Source organism: Ochotona princeps, chromosome 18, assembly GCF_030435755.1.
Source record: "Ochotona princeps isolate mOchPri1 chromosome 18, mOchPri1.hap1, whole genome shotgun sequence".
Classification (NCBI taxonomy): Eukaryota; Metazoa; Chordata; class Mammalia; order Lagomorpha; family Ochotonidae; genus Ochotona; species Ochotona princeps.
Genome location: NC_080849.1, coordinates 10,721,697 through 10,743,290, shown reverse-complemented (window position 1 = coordinate 10,743,290; position 21,594 = coordinate 10,721,697). Strand labels below are relative to the sequence as shown.

The window sequence follows — 21,594 nt, the reverse complement described above, 5'->3', positions numbered from 1 at the left end:
GGAGCTGGATGGGAAGTGAAGCAGGTGGGCCAAGAACCGGCATCCCACATGGGATCCCAACCCATGTAAGATGAGGATTCAGCCATCGAGCCTATCATGCCAGGCCCAAAATCAAACAGATCTTAAAAACAAAACAAAACAACAACAAAAGGAAATTGCATTTTAAATGTAAATCATCTATGCTATATGAAGGGTTTAAAAATAATTTATTTTGCAAAAATGGCTTTTGGATGATACAGGAAAGAAATGAACGCACTCTGGTAGACATGCCAAATAATGCAGACAGCCCCATTTACATATCCTTACTTCAAACTAGATTACCCAAACTAGTTAAAACAGGTAAGATTTCAGAGAACACCTTACCATTTTAAAAATAAGCATTAGAAATGCATGAATTGCTGATCACTTAGGCATTTTTTTTCCTTTTTCTTTTCTTTCTTTTTGACAATCTTCTCATAGTTAAGTAGGGCACAAAAAGGTTAAGGGCTACAGGAAAGTGGGTAAGACTCATTTCCACATTTTTTCTACATCTGGGGTAAAGGGGGAGGTCAAGGGAGAAGCTCCACCCAGCTTCCCACCCACCCTAGGTCCCGGATGTGGGGCATGCTCCAAGGGTCTTGCTCAAGTGATTTTGGTAGTTGAACAGTTATGTACTGCTGCCAATCTTGTCATTCCAAGCACAACGAAGTCACTGCAGAATCCACAGATTGACACAGTCCATCTTAGAGTCTCCGTTTGCCCAGTTTTTCACTGCCAACATATGACTGGGGTAGTTGATTTGTTCTGTCCTCTGTTGCGGTGCCAGGTATCCTCCGCAGGTTCCCATAGACTGCCAATATCCTCCATGTGCAGCTGGTCATGCCCTCCACTGCTCTGGCTGAGCCTCTTAGGAGGTTTGGCTCTGGCACTTGCACACGATGGCAGACCATGGAACCTGCACTTCTCTTCATGGTTAGGGTACTGAGTCCGGCAGTTCGATTGGGGAAACCCCCAAAGAAACTGTCTGAGGTGATCCCAGACCAGATTCTTGTGTGTACTTGCAAGAACAGGGCCCGGTACAGTCCATCGCCCCAATCAGCTGGTGATTGCAGTTGCTGGGTTGGTTCTGTTTCCATCTCTACCTTCCACTGGAACCAAAAGGTGTTGCAGTCCAGCCTGATTCTGCCCAGCACACATTTGGTCCTCACATAAACCAGTGGGAGCTGCAGCCTAGTCAGAGCGACCCACAATAACCTCCACCAGGCCCACACCCTGTCCTGCTTGCTGTGCTTGCCATTATGTGCAGCAGCCTAGTACAGTCTGTCCCACATCCCATTCAGCTCTCACACATGTCAACGGGCCTTGAAGCCTAGTTCAACCTAACCAGCTCCACAATCCAGCCCACACACATGCTGGCAGGTGCCCTTCTGCCTAGCCACCCCTGCCCCTGGCCTGGTTTTCATACTCTCCAGTGGAAGTGGTAACCCAAGAGGGAGGAGCCCACTATTTTTCTTCTAGGCCACTCCTACTCCCAGATTATGCACTCTCCAGGTGGTTCTGGGATTTAACTTGACAGATTTAGCATCCAGTGCCAATAATAATAATAATAATAATAAGCATTAGAAATGCATGAATTGCTGATTACTTCGGCAATTTTACAAAATAAAATAGAATTCTTTCCCACTTTACAATTCCATGACCATTTAACAACAAAAAAGTAACAAAAAATATAGTGGGGTAGGAGTTGGGAAGAATCAAACCTTCCCTGAGAATCACTAATCATATGTGGATAATTCCAAATGACCAACGTGAAGTGTTATAAAATGTTATACATAAGCAGAATGACAGCAAACTGGAATGTATTTTCTCACTTCTAAAAATAATAACAGTACAATGACCACCTGGAAAAATTTAGTCATATTTTCTGAAATAAAAAATGTTGCCACAGCTCCTCAGGAAATGCCTTGGTTGAGCGATCTAGAATGTTCCCTGGCCTGCTCACTGCACTCTCCAAGGTCCCCCTTCCCGGAAGCGATAAAGAGTTATTTATGTCTACAAGGTTTGTACTTACAGCTTCATCAAACTTTCCTTCTTTTATAAAAGATCTTGCTTTTCTTAAAATATCAAGCTGTTTAGAATCAGTGAGCAATCTACAAAAAAAAAAAAGATGGTTTAAAGTGATTTCTTCATTTCAATTATATTTTTTCTTGCTTTTCTTTTTTCTAGTTAAAAAAACATGAAAATTGAGAAAACAAAGCAAAAATGAAAGAAATAAACCAGGTAAAATTGTATTGTTGCTAACTGTAAAAATTTTAAGATTGATTTACTTGTTTTGATTTGAAAGGCAGATTTATTTGAGAAGGAGAGACGGAGAGAGAGACTCTTCCATCTGCTGTTTCACTCCCCACATGGCTGCAATGACCAGAGCTGAGCTGATTCCAAGCCAGGAGCCAGGAGCCAGGAGCCGGGAGCCCTCTCAGGTCTCCCACATGGGTGCAGAGGTCCAAGGACTTGACCTCTGCTGCCCTCCTAAGCCCTAAGCAGGGAGCTGGACTGGAAGCGGAACAGCTGGGACTAGCGCCAGTGCCCATATGAATGCTGGCACTACAAGGTGGAGGATTAGCTGTTCAGCTATCATCCCAGCCCCTAACATTTTGCAAGATGTAGTTTATAGTTAAAACCTCCTGGATGGAAGTCACATAATTCATCATTATGAAGAGGCCTATAAGGTGATAGCAAAGAAATTTTGACTAGCTCAAAGCAATCAATAGAATGCTTGGTGCATGGAGTAAACTCCATCACAGCCCTCCCAGACTCAGAGCAAATGTGGCAGAGAGGACAGATCCATTGATGCACCTGCCCGATGCAGACGGGGTCTAGGAACTGTCATGAAAGAGTTCCAAGCAAAGCCTAACCAACAGTGCTAGTTAGTGAATTACTTAACCCTATTCACCACTCACATACTATAACATACACGGGGGAAATTCCCAGGCAACATAGCGTAATCTGAGATTATCCGTATCTAGAGGTATTCAGTTATGCGCACAGGAACCGAGGAAATATAACCAGAGACTCAATTATCTAGTTCAGTTTAAATGTAAATCCAAACATTCACTGATTAACTAAAATGTACTTTCCTACAGCAAATATATAGCAAATATATTTTTTAATGTACAAAAAGTTATTTAAATAAATATTAGATTGCATCATAATTGTATGTCAGGAGCTATTAAGTTAAGTGCTGGCAATTTCATATGGCCCCACATAGCATCATCATCTTCTTTCTACTTGGTTCCGATGGTCTCTGAAGAGTACATTTTATAAATGTACAGAGTACATTTTATAAGTGATGATACATTAATTGGGGGTGGTAGTGGTGTATGGTATATGCCCGGACTTCAAAAATACACATACACCCAAACTAATCTTTCAGTTTCATTTAACATAGAATTCTGAAATGTCCTTGAGAAAGACAAGGTATCTTTCTTTCACACTTTGGGACACAGAGAATAAAGTCACACTGAGAGATGATTTAAAGCTCTACAATAAGACCTCAAGGAATACTAAGAAAAACAGGTTAAAATGACCACTAGAGGCGTCATGTCAGCTTGGGAAGCTTTTCACCTGCAGGCCTAGGCAATTCACCTGCAGGCCTAGGCCCACAGCTTCTTGTGCGCACAACTCCTTGGAATTCACCCAACAAGCCATCCTCAACCCCAGTCAGGCAATGCATTCACATATTTTCCCACATTTTTCCCACTGACAGGGAGGCCTGTTGGGGTGGCATCACCCTGGCACATGCGGTGACATAGACTGCTTATTCCACGGGACAGAGAAGCCTGTCACTGGAGGTCATTACCTTCTGGGGGGAATCCGTTGTATTTGAATGAATGAATGGTCAGAAAATTTGCAATCTAAAACTCCTAGATCATGTATATAAACTTCTACTTAACTCCCTTCATGTTGGATGCTATTTTTTATTTCAACTAGTATTTCTTCTGTAGTACTAGACTCCAATCACGAACTTTTATCGCTTTGCACTTAATGACTGTGTCTGCCTAGCGCTTCCGTACTTCTAGGCTGATGCACAAAACACGGACAGGCAGATTTGGAGAAGATCCAGAACAGAAGCAAGATCAATTAAAAGGTGGAAAATTAACTTTCCTTAAGGGACGGCTGCAGAAGCTTCATGATTTAATGTCATAAAGAGAAGGCTTCAGGGATGAGAATGTGTTCTCGGCTGCTAATGCAGAGGACCTTAACCAGCTGTTCTTATTTTGAGAAGTAAATTGACTTGCTTGCTATGAAGATGCCTTGAAAGAGTTATCTTATTTTTATTTGAAATACAGATGTAAAAAGAGGAGAGAGAGGTCTTTCACCCACTGGTTCATCTCCAGGTGGCTGCAAGGGCCGAGGTTAAGCTGATCTGAAGCCAGAAGCTTCTCTGGGTCTCCCACGTGGATGCAGGGATCCAGGGCCTTCAGGAATCCTTTGCTGCTTTCCCAGGCCATAAGGAGACTGGATCAGAAGTAGAGCAGCCTGGGCACAAACTTATGCCCACATGAGATGCCAGTGCTGCAGGCAGATAATTAACCTACTACACCACCGTGCCTGCCAACTACAAAGACTTATGTTTGCAAAAAAAGTTTCCTTTTAAAGAAAGCATGCTAAGTATTGCTATCTAAGAGTTTAAACACTGAGACTATTTCCAGTTTTCTCTAGGCTTATAACAATTTTTCCTGTGAAAATCCAAGGTTTTGGTACAACTAAGGATAGTAATGGTAAGCTATCTATACTTCAAAGGTTTGTAACAGTTGCAGCATCAACTGGCTCTTGTGCCCTTACAAAGAATACCCAGGGAGGAGGGCAGGCGTGTGCCACAGTGGTTAGGACATCACTGGTGATACCTCCAGCCCACGTTGGAGTGCCCCTTTACGACTCAGCTCCTGCCGACACACATCCCAGGAGCAGCAGAGGATGGCTCAAGTAGCAGGCTCCTTGCCACCAATGCAGGAGAGCCAGCTGAGTGCCCAGCTTCTGGCCTCGGTCGGGCCAAGAAGAGCCCATGACTGCCTGGTGTGGGCACCTGGGGGAGTAGCAACCCAGCAGAAGGATAACCTGACTCTGTCTCTCCCTGTCTACCTCCCAAATACAATAAATTTCAAAATGTTTGAAAGAATCACGGGACACAAACATAACGGGACATGAACACAAAAAAGTATACACAGCAGAGAAAAGCTTTAAAATCTCAGTAATTATGAAAATGTTGTATGTTTGGTCAAATGTGTATTCCCTCCCCCCAAAAAGTCTACAGAACAACTAAAAATATGGGGGATTAGAAAAAAAAACAAACACTGTGAGAAGCAAGGACAGTGTTTGTAGTTGATGAGAAAAACCAAATTGTGTTTGAAAGACAAGGCAGGTGGAAAACCCAATGACAAAATAGTTCGTAATAGGACTCCCCAAAAGCACTGCCGTGATTCCATAAACCTGCAGGCTTTCTGTCACCAGCAATGGAGACGGAAGGCATGACTGCCGTGCGAAAGCTGAGGAAACCCACACTACCTTCTACCCAAGAAAGGTCAGTTTATCTAGTGCTAGCTTTCCCCTTAAGCTGTGCAGCGTTACAGGTAAGAATCAATTACTACAGGGCCCGGCGGTGTGGCCTAGCGGCTAGGTCCTCATCTTGAATGCCCCGGGATCCCATATGGGCACCGGTTCTAATCCCGGCAGCTCCACTTCCCATCCAGCTCCCTGCTTGTGGCCTGGGAAACCAGTCGAGGATGGCCCAAGGCTTTGGGACCCTGCACCCGCGTGGGAGACCTGGAGGAGGTTCCTGGTTCCCGGCTTCGGATCGGCACAGCACCGGCCATTGCGGCTTACTTGGGGAGTGAATCATCGGACGGAAAATCTTCGTCTCTGTCTCTTCTCCTCTCTGTATATCTGTCTTTGTAATAAAAATAAATAAATCTTTAAAAAAAAGAGAATCAATTACTACAGAATTAACTTTAAAGAGCAACATGCTTGAAATATATTTGTACTTCATAATTTGTGAGGTAAAAAAAAATCACCTTTTAGAAGAATCCATAATCAACATCCTATGGCTAAGAAAAAATAAATGAATACGGCCTTAAACTGTGTACATTTTTTGTTACATTTGCTACCATACATCTCCACCTCAGAGCCACTCTGAACTATGGAAGAAAAGAAACCATATTTTAGGATTAACAAGAATTTTCTCAATTATTCAGCATGGATTAGTGGGTACAAGATAAGAGCCTAAATTGCTACCCTTTAAAACATATCTTTTTTCTCTGATTTTTCTCCTAAAAAATATTTGCTTGCATCCAAATGTGACCCACAATTTTAGTGATACTTGTCCAAATTCATTTTTAAAAAATGTGTTAGGAGGAAAAGATATTTCAAGAGGATACACACAAAAAAGAATAAAAAATATAACTAGAACGACTTCTTCAGCATAATAAATAATTTAGAATCATGTTCTTTCATGTCGTAAGTCAGTATGAAGATATTTTCCTGCACATGTAGGTGATTTATAAAGATTATATTTTCAAAGTTGACCACTGTAGAAGTAGAAAATGACCTTTTCGGTAAGTTAGTTGCAGAAAGGGTCACATTAAAACTAGTGTTTATATCTGGACTAAGTAAGAAACTACAGCAGACTAAAGGAAATAAAAGAAATCAGTCTTTTGCCATTGTAGTAGAAAGTACTTTGAAGTTTTGTGAAAATTTATGTTTTCTAAATTTATAAAATAACTCTTCAAAAGGAAAAAAAAGGCAACAGAGCTTTTGTTTCTATAAAAGGCATATATGGGCCTGGCGCCATAGCCTAGTGGCCAAAGTCCTCACCTTGAATGCGCTAGGATCCCATACGACTGCCGGTTCTAATCCAGGTGGCTCCACTTCCCATCCAGCTCCCTGCCTGTGGCCTGGGAAAGCAGTCGAGGACAGCCCAAAACCTTGGGACCCTGCATCTACATGGGAGACCTGGAAGAGGTTCCTGGCCCTTGGTTTCGGATCGGCACAGCACCGGCCGTTGCGGTCACTTGGGGAGTGAATCATCGGACAGAAGATCTTCCTCTCTGTATATCTGACTTTGTAATAAAAATTAAATAAATCTTTTTTTAAAAAAAGAAAAGGTTTCTCCTCAAGCCAAAGCTTTTAGGCTTTTTCTAGTCCTGTAGCTCCACCTGGTGGTCAATCCTTGGCAGACCACCAACACCCACTGGACCCAATTTTAGTTTTAAGTTTCTGTTTTGACCAGTTTTAACTGTTTGTCAGAGCGGATTTTTCAAGACTTTGATTATTTCCAGAATCTTTCAAAATATGAAAGAGGAAATTTGTTTTTTAATAAGCAAGATACTCAATTATCACTAGACCTAAGAAATCGCCTTACAAGCCCCAGGATAGAGAACATTAGTGATCTATTTATTTCATCATTCCATCATTATTTCATCATTCCATAATTATTCATAAATATACTAGAAAAGATTACTTAGAATACTGGGAGAATTGCGGAGATACTACTAAACTAATGCTATTGATGAAACTAATTCTACAAGTAAAATCTAAAGATCATGATTTTCAAGTATCAATATACTAGATAAATTTCTCAAATATAACAGGTGAATGAAAAAGATATTTATAAAAGGAAAATATCATGGTCACTGAAGGGGCAATATTTTGTGATAATAACCTAGGCGACCTGCTTAGCTAAACAGACGCATGATCAAAGTGTTCTTTCACCTTTAATGATGTCCATGCATCAACATCCATTTAATCTAGTTTTTAATATTACCTGCATAGGTAAAGGTGGCTAAAAGGAAACAATTGAGGCAGAACAAGAAAATTCAGTGTATTGAACAAATAAGTTTACAAGGGCTCACTGGTCTTTTCCTTTCCCTAAAGCACAAAAAGCAGAGTCTCCTCAATGCCCCCGATTCCACTTCAAGATACCCGAGGAAGGGCGAAGTATTTACAATGGCTAAAAAGAAACACTCTTTTCAAAATAATTGATGCCATTCATATCTCCCCAAATTATAGGAAAGTCATTTTCAAATTAGCATTCTAATTGGCTCTGGCATCTTTTCCAATGTAATGTAATGTTAATACATTCAAATCACAACGCCGCCAGGCGTACCCGCAGTATCCACCTACGTTTCTAAGTTAATGATATCAAAGTATATTACAATAGCCTACTTCATTTTTTAATGCAATGTCCCATTTTACAAACTTTCCTTTCTACCTTTCCCTTTTACCAATATCCCATTTTACAAACCAGCACTTCCCTGAGAATTTATCTATTTTAAGTGAAGCAGACATAGACTTCGGAGGTCTTCCTTTCACGACTCGGGGCCACATGCGTGCTGTCCTTTGTGAATAGCTTTGTCCATTTTCAAGAAGGTCCTTTTTTTCTCCCAATATATAAAATTCTCTAGGGTCTATAATTGTAATACTTGTTACATTTTAAATATTTTCTCCTAATTCAAAGCTTATTTGATGCAAACAAATTATCAACCTTTTCTGTATGACTATTTCCTTATTATAAACATCAAGTTTTACTTTTTTATAAGTATTTAGTTGTTTAATGACTGTGGTATTTCCTGTTTGGATGAAGTGAATGCAGTAGGTTGGTGTCTAGTTTTAGCTTCATTTTTTCAAAATGAAGGATATCCCCCACCCACGATAATATTTTCTTCCTCTGGTTTGAAATGAATCTGTTTAATTTGCTTTTTAGTTATTGGAAAGTTAGTGGAAGAAGAGAGATCTTCCCTCTGGTTCATTCTTCCAAACCCCTGTGACATTCAGAGCTGCACTATGTGGAAGTGCAGCCAGAAACTCATCCAGGTTCTCCTACACGGGGAACGGAGGCAGCGATGTGGGCTGGCACCCACTCCCTGCCTTCCAGGGTGGACAACGGCCCGCAGCTGGGGCAGAAGTGGACCAGGACTCATTAGTATCTTTGCATAATCTCTAATCAGTTCTTCAACCTATACTTAGCCTACCCCAATGCCATTTACATAATTATGACAGCTTGAGGACATGTTTTCTGTCCACTGGAGCAAACCTCTTTGTTTTTCTTTCTCAACAGCACATAAGCTATTCTTGAAGGTTTATTTTTCAATACAAATTTTTAAATCACCTTAAGTTATGTGAAAATTTCTCCTATTACATTCTATTTAACCAATATATTGGAAAGGATTAATATTTTTAAAATGTTGTACACTACTAACATTTATTTATTTGGCTCTTAAACACACCTTACATAAAATCCTATCATTTTCTCCACAGTATACATTTCTCATTATTCTATTCCTCAGCATTTTATTTCTACTGCAAATGATATCTTTGCCCTGTTACATTTTCTGATTCACAGAAATAATTAGAATATTTATTTTGTTTTTTCAGATGTCTTATAAAAATAATGAATGCATACACTTTGTTTTTAAACCCCAGAGAGGGGCTTACCATCCCTCAGTGAGCCCCCGTCTGCCCACCCCATCTGAGCGGCAAGCTGGCCAAGCAAAGGTAACAGCGTCTAGCCGTGTCTGCCTGAAGCGGCTCTGGAAAGCATCCTTAGTTTTCTCACTACTCCCTGACCTGGGGATGCGAGGCACTTCCTGTGGACACTGCACTGGCTCTGGGTCTCTCCCGCTCCACCCGGCTGTTTCTCTATGTGTGTGGTCATGTTGATTAATTTACCATCTAAAATTTTGCTGTGTTCTCTCAGCTACAGACAATGGCATTCATTCTAATCTATGAGGACAACAGCACCACTATTGTCCCCAGTACATTGCCTTTCACCCTTCACTTTCAATCTGCTTACTGTACTTGTACATTGCCAACATTCCATTCTTAATTAAAATTAATTCCTCCATGGTCTGCCGAAGGATTGCCTTTAAAAGCTGAAAACCAATGTTTGTACTGGCAGATTATAATCGTTTAACAGCAAAGTTCCACACTATGATGAGAATACCCCATCTGTTTCTTTAAGACCTTAATCCGCATGACAACGCCAACTTCCTTTCTCCTTACTTCCAGCCACTGTTCATTATGAGACAACTAAGGTTGCTTTCTATTTGAAGCAGGTTCTTACAAGGTTTGAAATGTTTCCTTTTCCCTTAAGCTTCAGCTTGTTGTTGCTTTTTGAGGAGACAGGAAATACATTTTCCACATATCACATCATGCTATTTCCTCCAGCTTCTTATTCAATCCATCTATTACTTAAAGTTCATTTCACTTGCTTTGAGGTCTCCTTAATTTCTATTCTAAGTTGGGACATCTAGACTCATTATTTAACAAAAGTTACTAAGAGCCTTCTCATTTGGAGTGTAAGTACATGAGAAGACAACGCTCATAAGGAAATTAATCTATCCTAACAATTTTAAATAGTGAAACAATGTTTCCTTCAAGTTACCAAAAAAATAAATAAAATTCAAAAAGGACTTACTTAAATGGTGTAAATAAAAATGGTAAAGTAGCTTCTTTTTTCTGAGTCATTTTCACCTGAGAACCAAGAATAAAAATATGAGAAAGAAAACAACAGATTCCACTTTGAAATTCAACATCAATTAAAATGAGTCTTCAGGGATGTTTAACACTTTGAAAATAAATGGAACTTCATGTTACTATATTGTTTCATAAATACTTAAGCAAAGTTAACTATTTTTTTACTGCCTCAAGACACTGGCAGAATAACCTAATGTAGTTAAAAATATAGTTCCTTAACTGTTTGAAACAAAATAAGCCAAGCTCCTTATTCTTAATCATGTTAAGATAAAGTTTTAGAGTCACTCTTTATTCAGTGACTTTAAGTTCTTAATGCATCTATAATAATGAACATAAAAAAAGACAAGAAACCTTATAATGTTGTGATACCTAATACAGCTTCAACAGGGAACAACAGTTAAAACTTGACCTGTCTTTATAAGCATATATGGTGGGGCAGCACCATGGTAGAGTAGGCTAGGCCTCCACCTGTAGTGCTGGCATCCCATATGGTTCATGCCCCAGCTGCTCCACTTCTCTTCTAGCTCCCTGCTTATGGCCTGGGAAAGCAGTGAGAATGACTCAAGTCCCGGGGTCCCTGCACCCCGGCGGCAGACTGCAAGAAGCTCCTGGATCCTGGCTTCAGATTGGCTCAGCTCTGACTGATGCAGCCATTTGAGAAGTGAACCAGCAGAAAGATGATCTTTCTCTCTGTCTCTCCTTCTCACTGTAAATCTGCCTTTCAAATTAAAATATAATAAATGTTTTTTTAAAAAGCATATATGGTAATCTTACAATTAGGAACAAAATTCAAACATAACTATACAAACTCTGACTCAATGAGCCTGTATCTTAGAAACACAACCTTCCCTGCCGCCCCCCAAAAAAGATGTATATATTTGAAAGGCAAAAAAGAAAGACACACACAGAAATGTCTTCACCCTACTGGTTCATTCCCAAATTGCCCCTATGGCTCGGTCAGAACCTGGAATTCCACTGGAAACTCCCCTGTGTGTGGCAGGAGCCAAGCCCTCACGCCACCCTCGGCTGCTTTCCCAGGCACATTAGTAGGGAGGCCGATTGGAAGCGGGGCAGCCAGGACTTGAACCAACACACCTCCAGAATGGGATCTTAACCCACTACGCCAAGCAAGGCCTAGAAATATGAACACTATGACCCTGGTCAACTATTTAAAATCTACAGATATTAAATTACAAGAATTCACTGATTAAAACATAAAATGTTTTCGCTTAATATCTCTGATTTATAAATTATAGTGTTCTCTATGTAGAAATGTGTGTTTCACCTTGAACTGTTCAAGAATCTGTACTGCATTTGTAAACATGCTTTCTGCTTTGAAGAGATCAGTATTGTTAAGATAATCCACAGGAAGGATTCCCTGGGAAAAAAAAAAACCACTTGATTATCAGTATTAACAAAGTTCAGGCTGTCATAACACAAACCAGACTTAAAAGGGACGCAGAAAAGACATAAGGCCAAACAACATTACAGCAATGAAACGAGGAAATTTTTTCTAAAAGTATAATTGAAAGATGTTCTATTATTTTCCTTGTAAAGTAGATACGATAAATAAAGCAAAACAGATAATTAAATTCAATAACAGCTAAAATTGTCATAGCGATTACTATGAGCAGGGCAGTGTACACTTAAAGGACAATTTTCAGCATGGATAACAACCAGCGTGCTTCAGCAAGGGAGGACCGCACCCGACAGAGCAGCGTGTGTGCTGCACACACTACGAGTCAGGACCCATAGCGAAACTTGCCTCGTTATCCACATACACGCCATTATGATTGTCAGGGCCATATTAACAGAGTTTTGAGTTAGATATTTTTTTAAAGTAAGTTTGATTGTTAAAGAGCTAATTAAGAGTGCCTGATGAGGGGGAATATTTCTTGTTTTTAAAAGATTTTTATTTTTGCTTTTCAACATCTAGCCCATTCTTAATGGCATTGTTCTCAGTGGATTTCACATGCTGGGCCTGTAACCAGGTGCCTGTGCGCCCCCACACAAGGGTACCCATACAAAAATGTTAAATGTAATCAAACATTATGTAGAAAAATAAAATGTTACATTTTAATGTGTAACTTTTTTGTATATACAGAGACCTGATAACAATAATTTATTCTTTACCACTGAATTAAGGGGAAAAGGAACTCCAATAAGAGAAGCCATCAATGGTGCAATATCAGCCTACAAACAGAAAAGAAAATTCAGTTTTAATCAGACACCAAACCAAGGAATAATTTAATCAAAGTATATCCTATAATGTAATGACATTCATTATAATCAATTAGCCTCGACCATGAATTTAATATACCTGAGATATTATCTCAAAATGTCATTTGCTAGAGCACATGAATTTATAAAAAATAAATTTGAAAAGTAACCATGAAGAGTCCTAAATGTAAAATATATACACAGAAAAAGTTGCTCCTCCTAACAGCCAAGAACTTAATTATTTTCTGTAAGTTTTTCAGTACTTTGCAAAAAAATCCCTCCAAGTCCCGTAGTTTAATCCCCATTGTGAGGTAGAGAGTGGCAACTTTACCTGAGGAAGGCACTTAGGGTGAGGACCTCAGAGGACCTCAGATGATTCTTAGATGACTGTCACAGTGGTGCCCCGTGACTGGACACAGGTGACTTCAAAGAGAGACAGCCGGAGGAGCGCGCGCGCACACACACACACACACACACACACACACCCGCCTCCATGTCTCTCACCAGGTGATGCTTTTTCTGCCCAGGACTCTACCAGGAAATGACCCCTCAGTCTTCGACCAGAACTGAGCCAAAGCCTTCCTTCCCTCACCAAGGCTGTGGTATTGTGTTATTAGCAACGGAAAACAGACTAAGCCCAAGCAGACAGAAAACACACCACAAGCTGGAGAAAGAAGACTCTTCCATCAGACACCGCAGGCGCCATCTTGGCGCTCTCCTTCAAGCCCACTTTCCCAGACACTTTCCGTCTTCATCTTCTGCTCACTTCAGCCCACAGCAGTGTGCTTTGACCCCTTCATCTTCAGCCCACAGCAGTGTGCTTTGACCCCTTACCATCCCACAGGCTGCGCGTACTAAAACAACTAACAACTACCATGTTTCTAAATCTGTGTGTTTGTACTAGCTCTCATAACTCTTGGGCTGGTGAAGTGGGTGGCAGTCACACTGCCAGTTTCCAATCCTTGCCTGCCAACTCTAAGACCCTCAGTGGGTTCCTTCATCCCTGCCACGGTTTGGATGGGATGTGCCCCCAGGGGCTCACGGGCTGCAACTTCACCCTCATTGTGAGACAGGAAGTGGGTGGGAACTTTACCTGCCTATGCTGTTGAGGGTGGATTCCTTCAGGATGCACCTTGTTGAATCTGATTAGGATCAGACAAGATCATCCGGGCGCCCCATAACTGAATGCTGCAGGTTTTATCAAGCCAATAGGAGGGAGGGAGCGATCACCAGTGAGCTGTGTGTCTCTTGCCATGTAATGTTCTGCCTTAAGGCCCTGCTGGCAACACAGTCATCACCAGATGGGGCCCTCACGCTGGGAACTGAAATGTTAGCTGACAACCTCTTTTCTTTAAAGTCACTCTCAGACATTTCACTATTGGGAGTGACAAGTGGACAAATGTATTCCCCATTGCCTTGGTTTCCTTATCAAGTAAAAAAAAAAATGAGTCTTCCTAATACAATTCCAGCAAAACTAAATGAGACAAAAACAAAGCACTTAGCATAAAACAGGCTGCAATAATCGGTAGTTGTCGTTACCACACTATTATCACAATAAGCTCCTTAACTGCACTAGGAAGAACATGCCTTTTTTTTTAAGATTTATTTACTTTTATTGCAAAGTCTGATATACACAGAGGAGGAGAGACAGAGAGGAAGATCTTCTGTTCACTGATTCACTCCCCAAGCAGCCGCAATGGCCATTGCTGATGTGATCTGAAGCCGGGAGCCCAGAGTCTCTTCCAGGTCTCCCACGTGGGTGCAGGGTCCCAAGGCGTTGGGCCATCCTTGACTGCTTTCCCAGACCACAAGCAGGGCCACCAGAGTTAGAATCAGTGCCCATATGGGATCCCGGCACGTGCAAGGTGAGGACTTCAGCCACTAGGTCACTGCGCCAGGCTCGAATATGCCTTTCTTTACTTCTAGGGACACCACACTGCTCAATTCCCTTCACCTCACCCAACTGCCCCTCTTTAGGTAACTCTTCCAGTCTCTCATCTATAATTGGCATATCATCCAGTTTCTTCCCAGGCTTTTAATCCTTGTCCCATTACCTGTCTGTACTGTCTTTGCCAAGCCCAAGAGAACTAGAAACCTACCAAGTCGCCCTTGTTGCTTTTCCTTTCCCCCTAGAATCCACTGCTGGCCTCTTTCCACCTGTTCTCAGAACTGCAACCAGAAGAATTTGTTCATAAAAAAACTGGATCACTATCTCTCCACTACTCTCTTTCAAAATAAATAACATAAACCTCTAATAAATAATAACAGAAGGGCCCCATCACTCTGCTGGGTTCACACACTTCCTGGATGCTTAGGATCAAGTCCAGAAGGCCCATGGGGCCCTGCAGGCTCTGTGTCTTCATCCCTCCCTCACAGCATACCAGGGTCACAGTGGCTTGTCACAGGCCACGGACCCTCTTCACCAGAGTTCCACACACATGGGCTCCCTCAGCCCAGAAGCACTTCCTCCCACGGGCTCGGGTTCATAATCCCCGCTTATTCTTCCACACCACTCAATCCTTAGCTCTTCTTAGTAAATTCTGGAGACTACAAGTCTACCAGGTGTGTCTCACTGAATATTCTCAGAAGCCTCTTCTGTAGTTATGACGGCTGTAATTTTATGAGTTTTTATTTGATTAGTGTCTGTTTTTGTCTATATAACACATAAGTTCCCCTCTTTTTACTAGCTTTATATCTCCATGCATAACATACAGTGTAAACACAGCGCAAGCACAGAAGTGTTCACAGAGAGAATGAGTATCATCTTGTCAGTGCAGTCTGAGGCGACAGTCTTGGCCCAACAACTGTGGGCGATGATGCAACCTGCATCCAGGATCTCGGCCTCATCCATGCAGTCAGGGACTCCTATCCCCTTGACAGTGCTTCGTAAAACAATAAACTAAAAAAGAGATTGTTCTAGAAGAGGAGAAAGCAGCACAGGTTTCTGTAACATCAGGCCTGAAAAGACACGAGACCTTGTTTGTCCCAGGAAGGAACTCACCAGCTTGTAAGGTGACCTGCAAGGCAGGACACTCCTGCCAGCGTGGAGGCCACAGCCAAGGACGCCGCAGCCTTGGCAGGTAGCTGCTTTGGTAGCACACCTACCACAGTGACAAACAAGTACCTCACCCTGCTGACAGCACGAAAACCTCCCGCACTGACAGCCCTGCGCTCACATTTAGTGAGACCGTTAGCGTAGTGAGCGTCAGGAGGGAGCCACATATTTTCCTCTAACTGGTTTCTAAGTGAGTTATTTGCATTCTCAATATATTCTCACCATTGTATTTGTAGAATTAAAGGTAAAACTTATGAAAGAAAAACAGTAACTGCTGCATCACAGGAAAGAAATCGTAACAGTTCTATTAGATCTGTGCTTGAAACGTACTTATAACCAGTGCAAGAAATCACAGAAATTAAACAGGTATGCACATTTCCACTTCCACAACAGCTCATGATCCAGTGTTATTTGGTGGGAGCCTCCTTTTATTTTCACTTCATTTTAATGATTCGAGAAGTAGAGGGATAAAGAGACAAAAAGACACACAGACTGAGAAAGAGACAGTCTCACACCTGCTCAGTCACTCCCGGATGCCAGCAGTTGAGCCAGGTCAAAGCCAACAGCTGGGGACATGGTCTGGGACTCCCACATGGATGACAGGAAGCCAATGCTTTGAAGCCCGGCTGCCTGTCAGGGCCGCAGAGCAGGAGCAGGGCCGGGGCCTCAGGCACACGCTGCACACAAGCACACCAACAGCGGCCAGCGTTGTCCCCACCACTGGCCTAAGTGCTACACTAAACCAAACACCGACCTAGTTGCTGTGGCTGATTTTATTACAGGAGATTATCTGGACTAAAATATTTATGTTCCAAATATTCTTTGTAAGTAAAGAGTTTTTAAAAAATCCCTATTAATTCTAATATACTTGTTTTATGATTTTTGTCTAAACTTCATAGTTCAGATTTCTTTATGAGGTAAATCTTAATATGATTTTAAGTGATTAGTTTAATATGATTACAAATCGATACCTGATTTACATCTTGCCTCTTCCAATTCTCCAACCCCCATTCTGAAAGACACAGTTAGACAAAGGATCTGATGTTAAAACACTTAGAAATGAGTAAGTCATTTGATTTCTAGGAATGGTCAACACTTCACAGAAATACTACAAACACCTCTTTAAAAAAAAATTGATTTACTTATTTGAAACTTAGAGCAACATAGAGAACAAGAAAGAGATCTTCTATCCACGGTTTCACTCCACAGATAGCCTGGGCGAAACTGAAGCCAGGGGCCACAGACTCCAGCCTGTCCCTGCATGGGTTGCAGGGGGCCGCACTCTTGGGTCATCATGTGCTCCCACCTTCCCAGGAGCGTCAGGAAGAGGCTGGGCGGGAAGTGGAGCAACGCTACTCCAGCTCGGACTCTGAGAGCAGATACTAGCACACTAAGCAGCTGCGTAAGCCACAGAGACACACCACTGGCCCCTGGAAAAACGCTTTTACGTCAAGTGGCAAGAGCAAGTAGCTATTAAAAAAAAAAAAGGAAAAAGGCAGAAGAACATACTTCCTTCAAAAATGAGTTTTAAAAGAATGAAAACGGGGCCCAGCGTGATAGCCTAGCGGCTAAAGTCCTCATCTTGCACACTGGGATCCCATATGGGCACTGGTTCACGTCCCAGCAGCTCCACTTCCCATCCAGCTCCCTGCTTGTGGCCTGGAAAAGCAGTCAAGAACAGCCCAAAGTCTGGGGACCCTGCACCCATGTGGGAGACTCAGAGAAGGCTCCTGGCTCCTGTCTTCAGATTGCCTCAGCTCTGGCCACTGCTGCCACTTGGGGAGTGAATCAGTGGATGGAAGATCTTTCTGTCTCTGCATCTCTCTGTATATCTGATTTTCTAATGCAGTAAATCAATCTTTAAAAAAAAGAACGAGAAGGAACAATGTGCTTTCTGAGAGGACTTACTCAGCTTTTCCCAGCGTCAGAGCTAAAGGAGGGAAGGCGGCAGCACGGGCACGCTGGCAGCACAGGGCACGCTGGCAGCACAGGGCACGCACAGGGCACGCTGGCAGCACAGGGCACGCACAGGGCACGCTGGCAGCACAGGGCACGCTGGCAGCACAGGGCACGCTGGCAGCACAGGGCACGCACAGGGCACGCTGGCAGCACAGGGCACGCACAGGGCACGCTGGCAGCACAGGGCACGCACAGGGCACGCTGGCAGCACAGGGCACGCTGATGGCGGCAGCAAAGGGCACGCTGGCAGCACAGGGCACGCTGACAGCACAGGGCACGCTGGCAGCACAGGGCACGCACAGGGCACGCTGACAGCACAGGGCACGCTGGCAGCACAGGGCATGCACAGGGCACGCTGGCAGCACAGGGCACGCTGATGGCGGCAGCAAAGGGCACGCTGACAGCACAGGGCACGCTGACAGCACAGGGCACGCTGGCAGCACAGGGCACGCACAGGGCACGCTGGCAGCAGCAGCACACGGCACGCTGACAGCACAGGGCACGCTGACAGCAGCAGCACGCCTAGGCCACGCCTGCAGTCCCGCTCAGCAGACGCAGCTCAGCCAACAGCAGGCAGCTCCACGCGAGCTCGTCCTGCTGGGGGTGGCAGCCGCCACTTGAGATCACAGCTGTGACCCTGCTGCAGTCACTGCTGAAACCGCCTTCAGAGACAGCGCCATTTTTCTCCCTGTACGTATATATACAGAAATGTCAACAAACAGTAATGAAAACATGGGACCATGACTTGATCTAACAGTGTCAGGACATATCACCAAAGGCTGGAAGATACACTCCTTTTTTACTAGTCCGCTGCCAAATCGTCACAAATGTCCCAATGAGGAAAAACTGCTCAGACCCTTTCACTGTGAGTTGACATTTAACATCACAAGAAAAAAATACATCCCTCCTTTTGTATTAAAAAAAAAGTTTATTTTTTTATTTCAAAGTCAGATATAAAGAGGAACAGAGACAGGGAAGATCTCCCGTCCACTCATTCACTCCCCAAGTGGTAACATCAGCCAGAGCTGAGCCAATCCAAAGCCAGGAGCCAGGAGCCTCTTCCGAGTCTTCTACATGGGTGCAGGGTCCCAAGGCTTTGGGCTGTCCTTGACTACTTTCCCAGCCACAAGCAGCGGGCTGGAAGGGAAGCAGGGCTGCCGGGGTTAGAACCAGCGCCCATATGGGATCCTGATGCATGCAAGGCGAGGACTTTAGCAGCTAGGCTACCGCACCAGGTCCAAAATACATCCCTTCTATAACAATTCTTAGAATCAGATGATTTTAAGCCACCAATTCACTGTGAAATCAAAACAAAGTTACATCCCTTATGAACAAACATACTATTCTAGCTTCTCTTTAGACTGAATTGAATGTATTTATCACAAAACAGACAAAAGAGCACTCCTACAGTAAATTGGAATCTTCATAGTGCTAGCTTTAACATCTTTTTTTAGTGATTCATTTCTTTTATTGTAAAGACAGATTGTGGAGAGCAGGAGAGACAGAGATAAAGATCTTTCACTAATTCATTCCCTAAATGGCCTCAACGGCCAGAACTGAGCTAATCTGAAGCCAGGAACCAGAAGCCTCCTCTGGGTTTTCTATATAGGTGCAGGATTCCACATGTGGGTACAGGGTCCTGAGGTCTTGGGCCATTATCTACTGCTTTCCCAGGCCACAAGCAGGGAGCTGGACGGGAAGTGGAACTGCCAGGATACAAAGCACCACCCTTACGGGATGCTGGTGCTTGCAACTCAGGTGCTGAACCACCGTGTCAGCCTCTCCCTATCGCCTTTTAAAGATGGGAACTCGTATTTACTTTCAACATGTTGGTTACTCATTACTATGTCAATTAATTCCATAATGATGTAAATTTTTACTGATGGTATGATGGAGCTTTCAATTGACTGGGATAATACTCTGCTAGCTCTGTCTTCAGACCAGAGAGGGTATACCTAAGAAGACGTTGAACTTGACTGGACAATAAGATGCTGGACTCTATGTTTGGTATACGCTTGCAATGGGGGAATCTCAACTGAACTTGAGCTGTGGTTATGCAACAAGGTGGAGGAATCCACCATGGTGGGAGGGTTTGGGCAGGGGTGGGAGAACCCAAGTATCTATGTAACTGTGTCACATAATACAATGTAATTAATGAAGTTAAATAATAATTAAAAAAAAAAATTAAAAAAAAAAAAAAAAAAAAAGATTCCGAACTCTGTGTTCACAGCCAGCCGTCTCCAATGATCGGCTTTTTGCTTACCCCTCCCTCCTCTCAGCTCAGCACCGCACCCACGTCACCTGCTTTGGGTCCTCGGAGCTGTGCTTGTCCATCTTATGCTGCTCCCTCTGTCTGGATCCTACTTGCCCTCCCCTCCCCCTCAGTGGCTTCCTCTGATCCTCACTGTTAATATCAGTCCACTGCACAAACAGGACCCCAACCTACAAGGGATATGTGGGGCATGGTCACCTCTGTGTGTCTGGATCTAGTTGCTGACCTCACACACACACACACACACGCTAAGGAGTTAAGATCAGTAAACTTCATCTACTTAATTAAATACCTCAATAAAAACTCTAGGGCAAGAGGGAAGGTGCCCAATCTTACGTTTTCTTACCTATTTACTTTGTTTCTCCTTAGCAGTTTCCATAATCTGTGAGATTTATTTATTATTATTTTAGGTTCCATCCTAGTGTGTTAAGTTATATTGAAAGTAAGGGGTCCAGGTGCACTAGCCTAGTGGCTAAAGTTCTCACCTCACAAGCACCAGGATCCCTTACGGGCATCAGTTCATATCCCAGTTGCTCTACTACCCTTCAGCTCCCTGCTTGCAGCCTGGGAAGGCAGTAGAGGATGGCCCAAAGCTTTGGAGCCCTGCACCTGTGTAGGAGACCCAGAGAAGCTCCTGGCTTCGGATCCTCTCAACTCCAGCTGTTGTGGCCACTTGGGGAGTTAAGTAGTGGATTAAAGATCTTTCTGACTCTCCTTCTGTCTGTAAGATAAAGATAAATAAAGATAAATAAATAAAGATAAATAAATATTTAAAAAAAAAACCAAGAACTATCCCAAACATATGTAGTATTTTCCTTCTATGTTCTAAAAAATCTGGAAACATGAGGGCAGTGTGTGTGGCTGCATGCTCCTGGCCCTCTACTAAGCCCTGCTCCACACAGCTATGATACAACACGAAAGGAACAGCCCTCCACCACCACGCTGCTTACCAGACAGGAGCACCTGACTCACCACGACCAAGGGAGAAGCAGCTCAGCACCAGAGCTGCTTCTCGCGGACAGATCTCAGAAACACTGGGCTTTGTATCTGATACGAATTTTATCAGGTTGGAAAATAGCAAATCAAATTTATTATTTTCCTCCAAAACCTTAGATTTCTTATCTACTAATTTTACCTCACATTCAAATAAACTAATGATTCGATACAAGATAAAAAATGTGGTTTATCACTCTAGAAAGATCCAAAAACGAGGTTGCTAGCAGTGATATGCTAAGACATACTCAACAAAGACAGACTAGCTACTCTTTAATCTGTGGCATTTCCATTGAAATAACAATGACTTGATAAGCAAAATGAGGGATTTAAAACTATAGTCTGAAAAGCAATTATTAAATTTCTATTATTTAGGAATGTTATATATATAAACACAATCAAGGTAAACAAGTTTACCTTTCAGAAATGCATCATCAAAGTACTGGGCTGAGACCTGCTGGGCGTCTTTGATGCCAGCTCCCCAGGCAACTAATGGAGTCAGCGTCTCTGAAGGATGACCAGCCCCGTGGGAACCTACAAATACCAGCCATGCCAAGGCAGGAAGGAAAAAAGAAGTCAGTTACAG

The 21,594-nt window shown here is 42.8% G+C and overlaps 1 protein-coding gene across 1 annotated transcript in view; it reads right to left on the bottom strand.

Moving 5' to 3' along the window:
- Nucleotides 1-21,594, bottom strand: part of PIGN (phosphatidylinositol glycan anchor biosynthesis class N) — a 97,425-nt gene that overhangs the window by 57,056 nt on the left and 18,775 nt on the right. Inside the window, exons 8-13 of the mRNA XM_004579455.2 lie at nt 21,426-21,542; nt 16,756-16,796; nt 12,643-12,702; nt 11,795-11,887; nt 10,451-10,506; nt 2,051-2,129 (exon numbers count right to left, since the gene is read on the bottom strand). Of these exons, the coding sequence (XP_004579512.2) occupies nt 2,051-2,129; nt 10,451-10,506; nt 11,795-11,887; nt 12,643-12,702; nt 16,756-16,796; nt 21,426-21,542 (446 nt within the window). The remainder of the gene's footprint in view (nt 1-2,050; nt 2,130-10,450; nt 10,507-11,794; nt 11,888-12,642; nt 12,703-16,755; nt 16,797-21,425; nt 21,543-21,594) is intronic.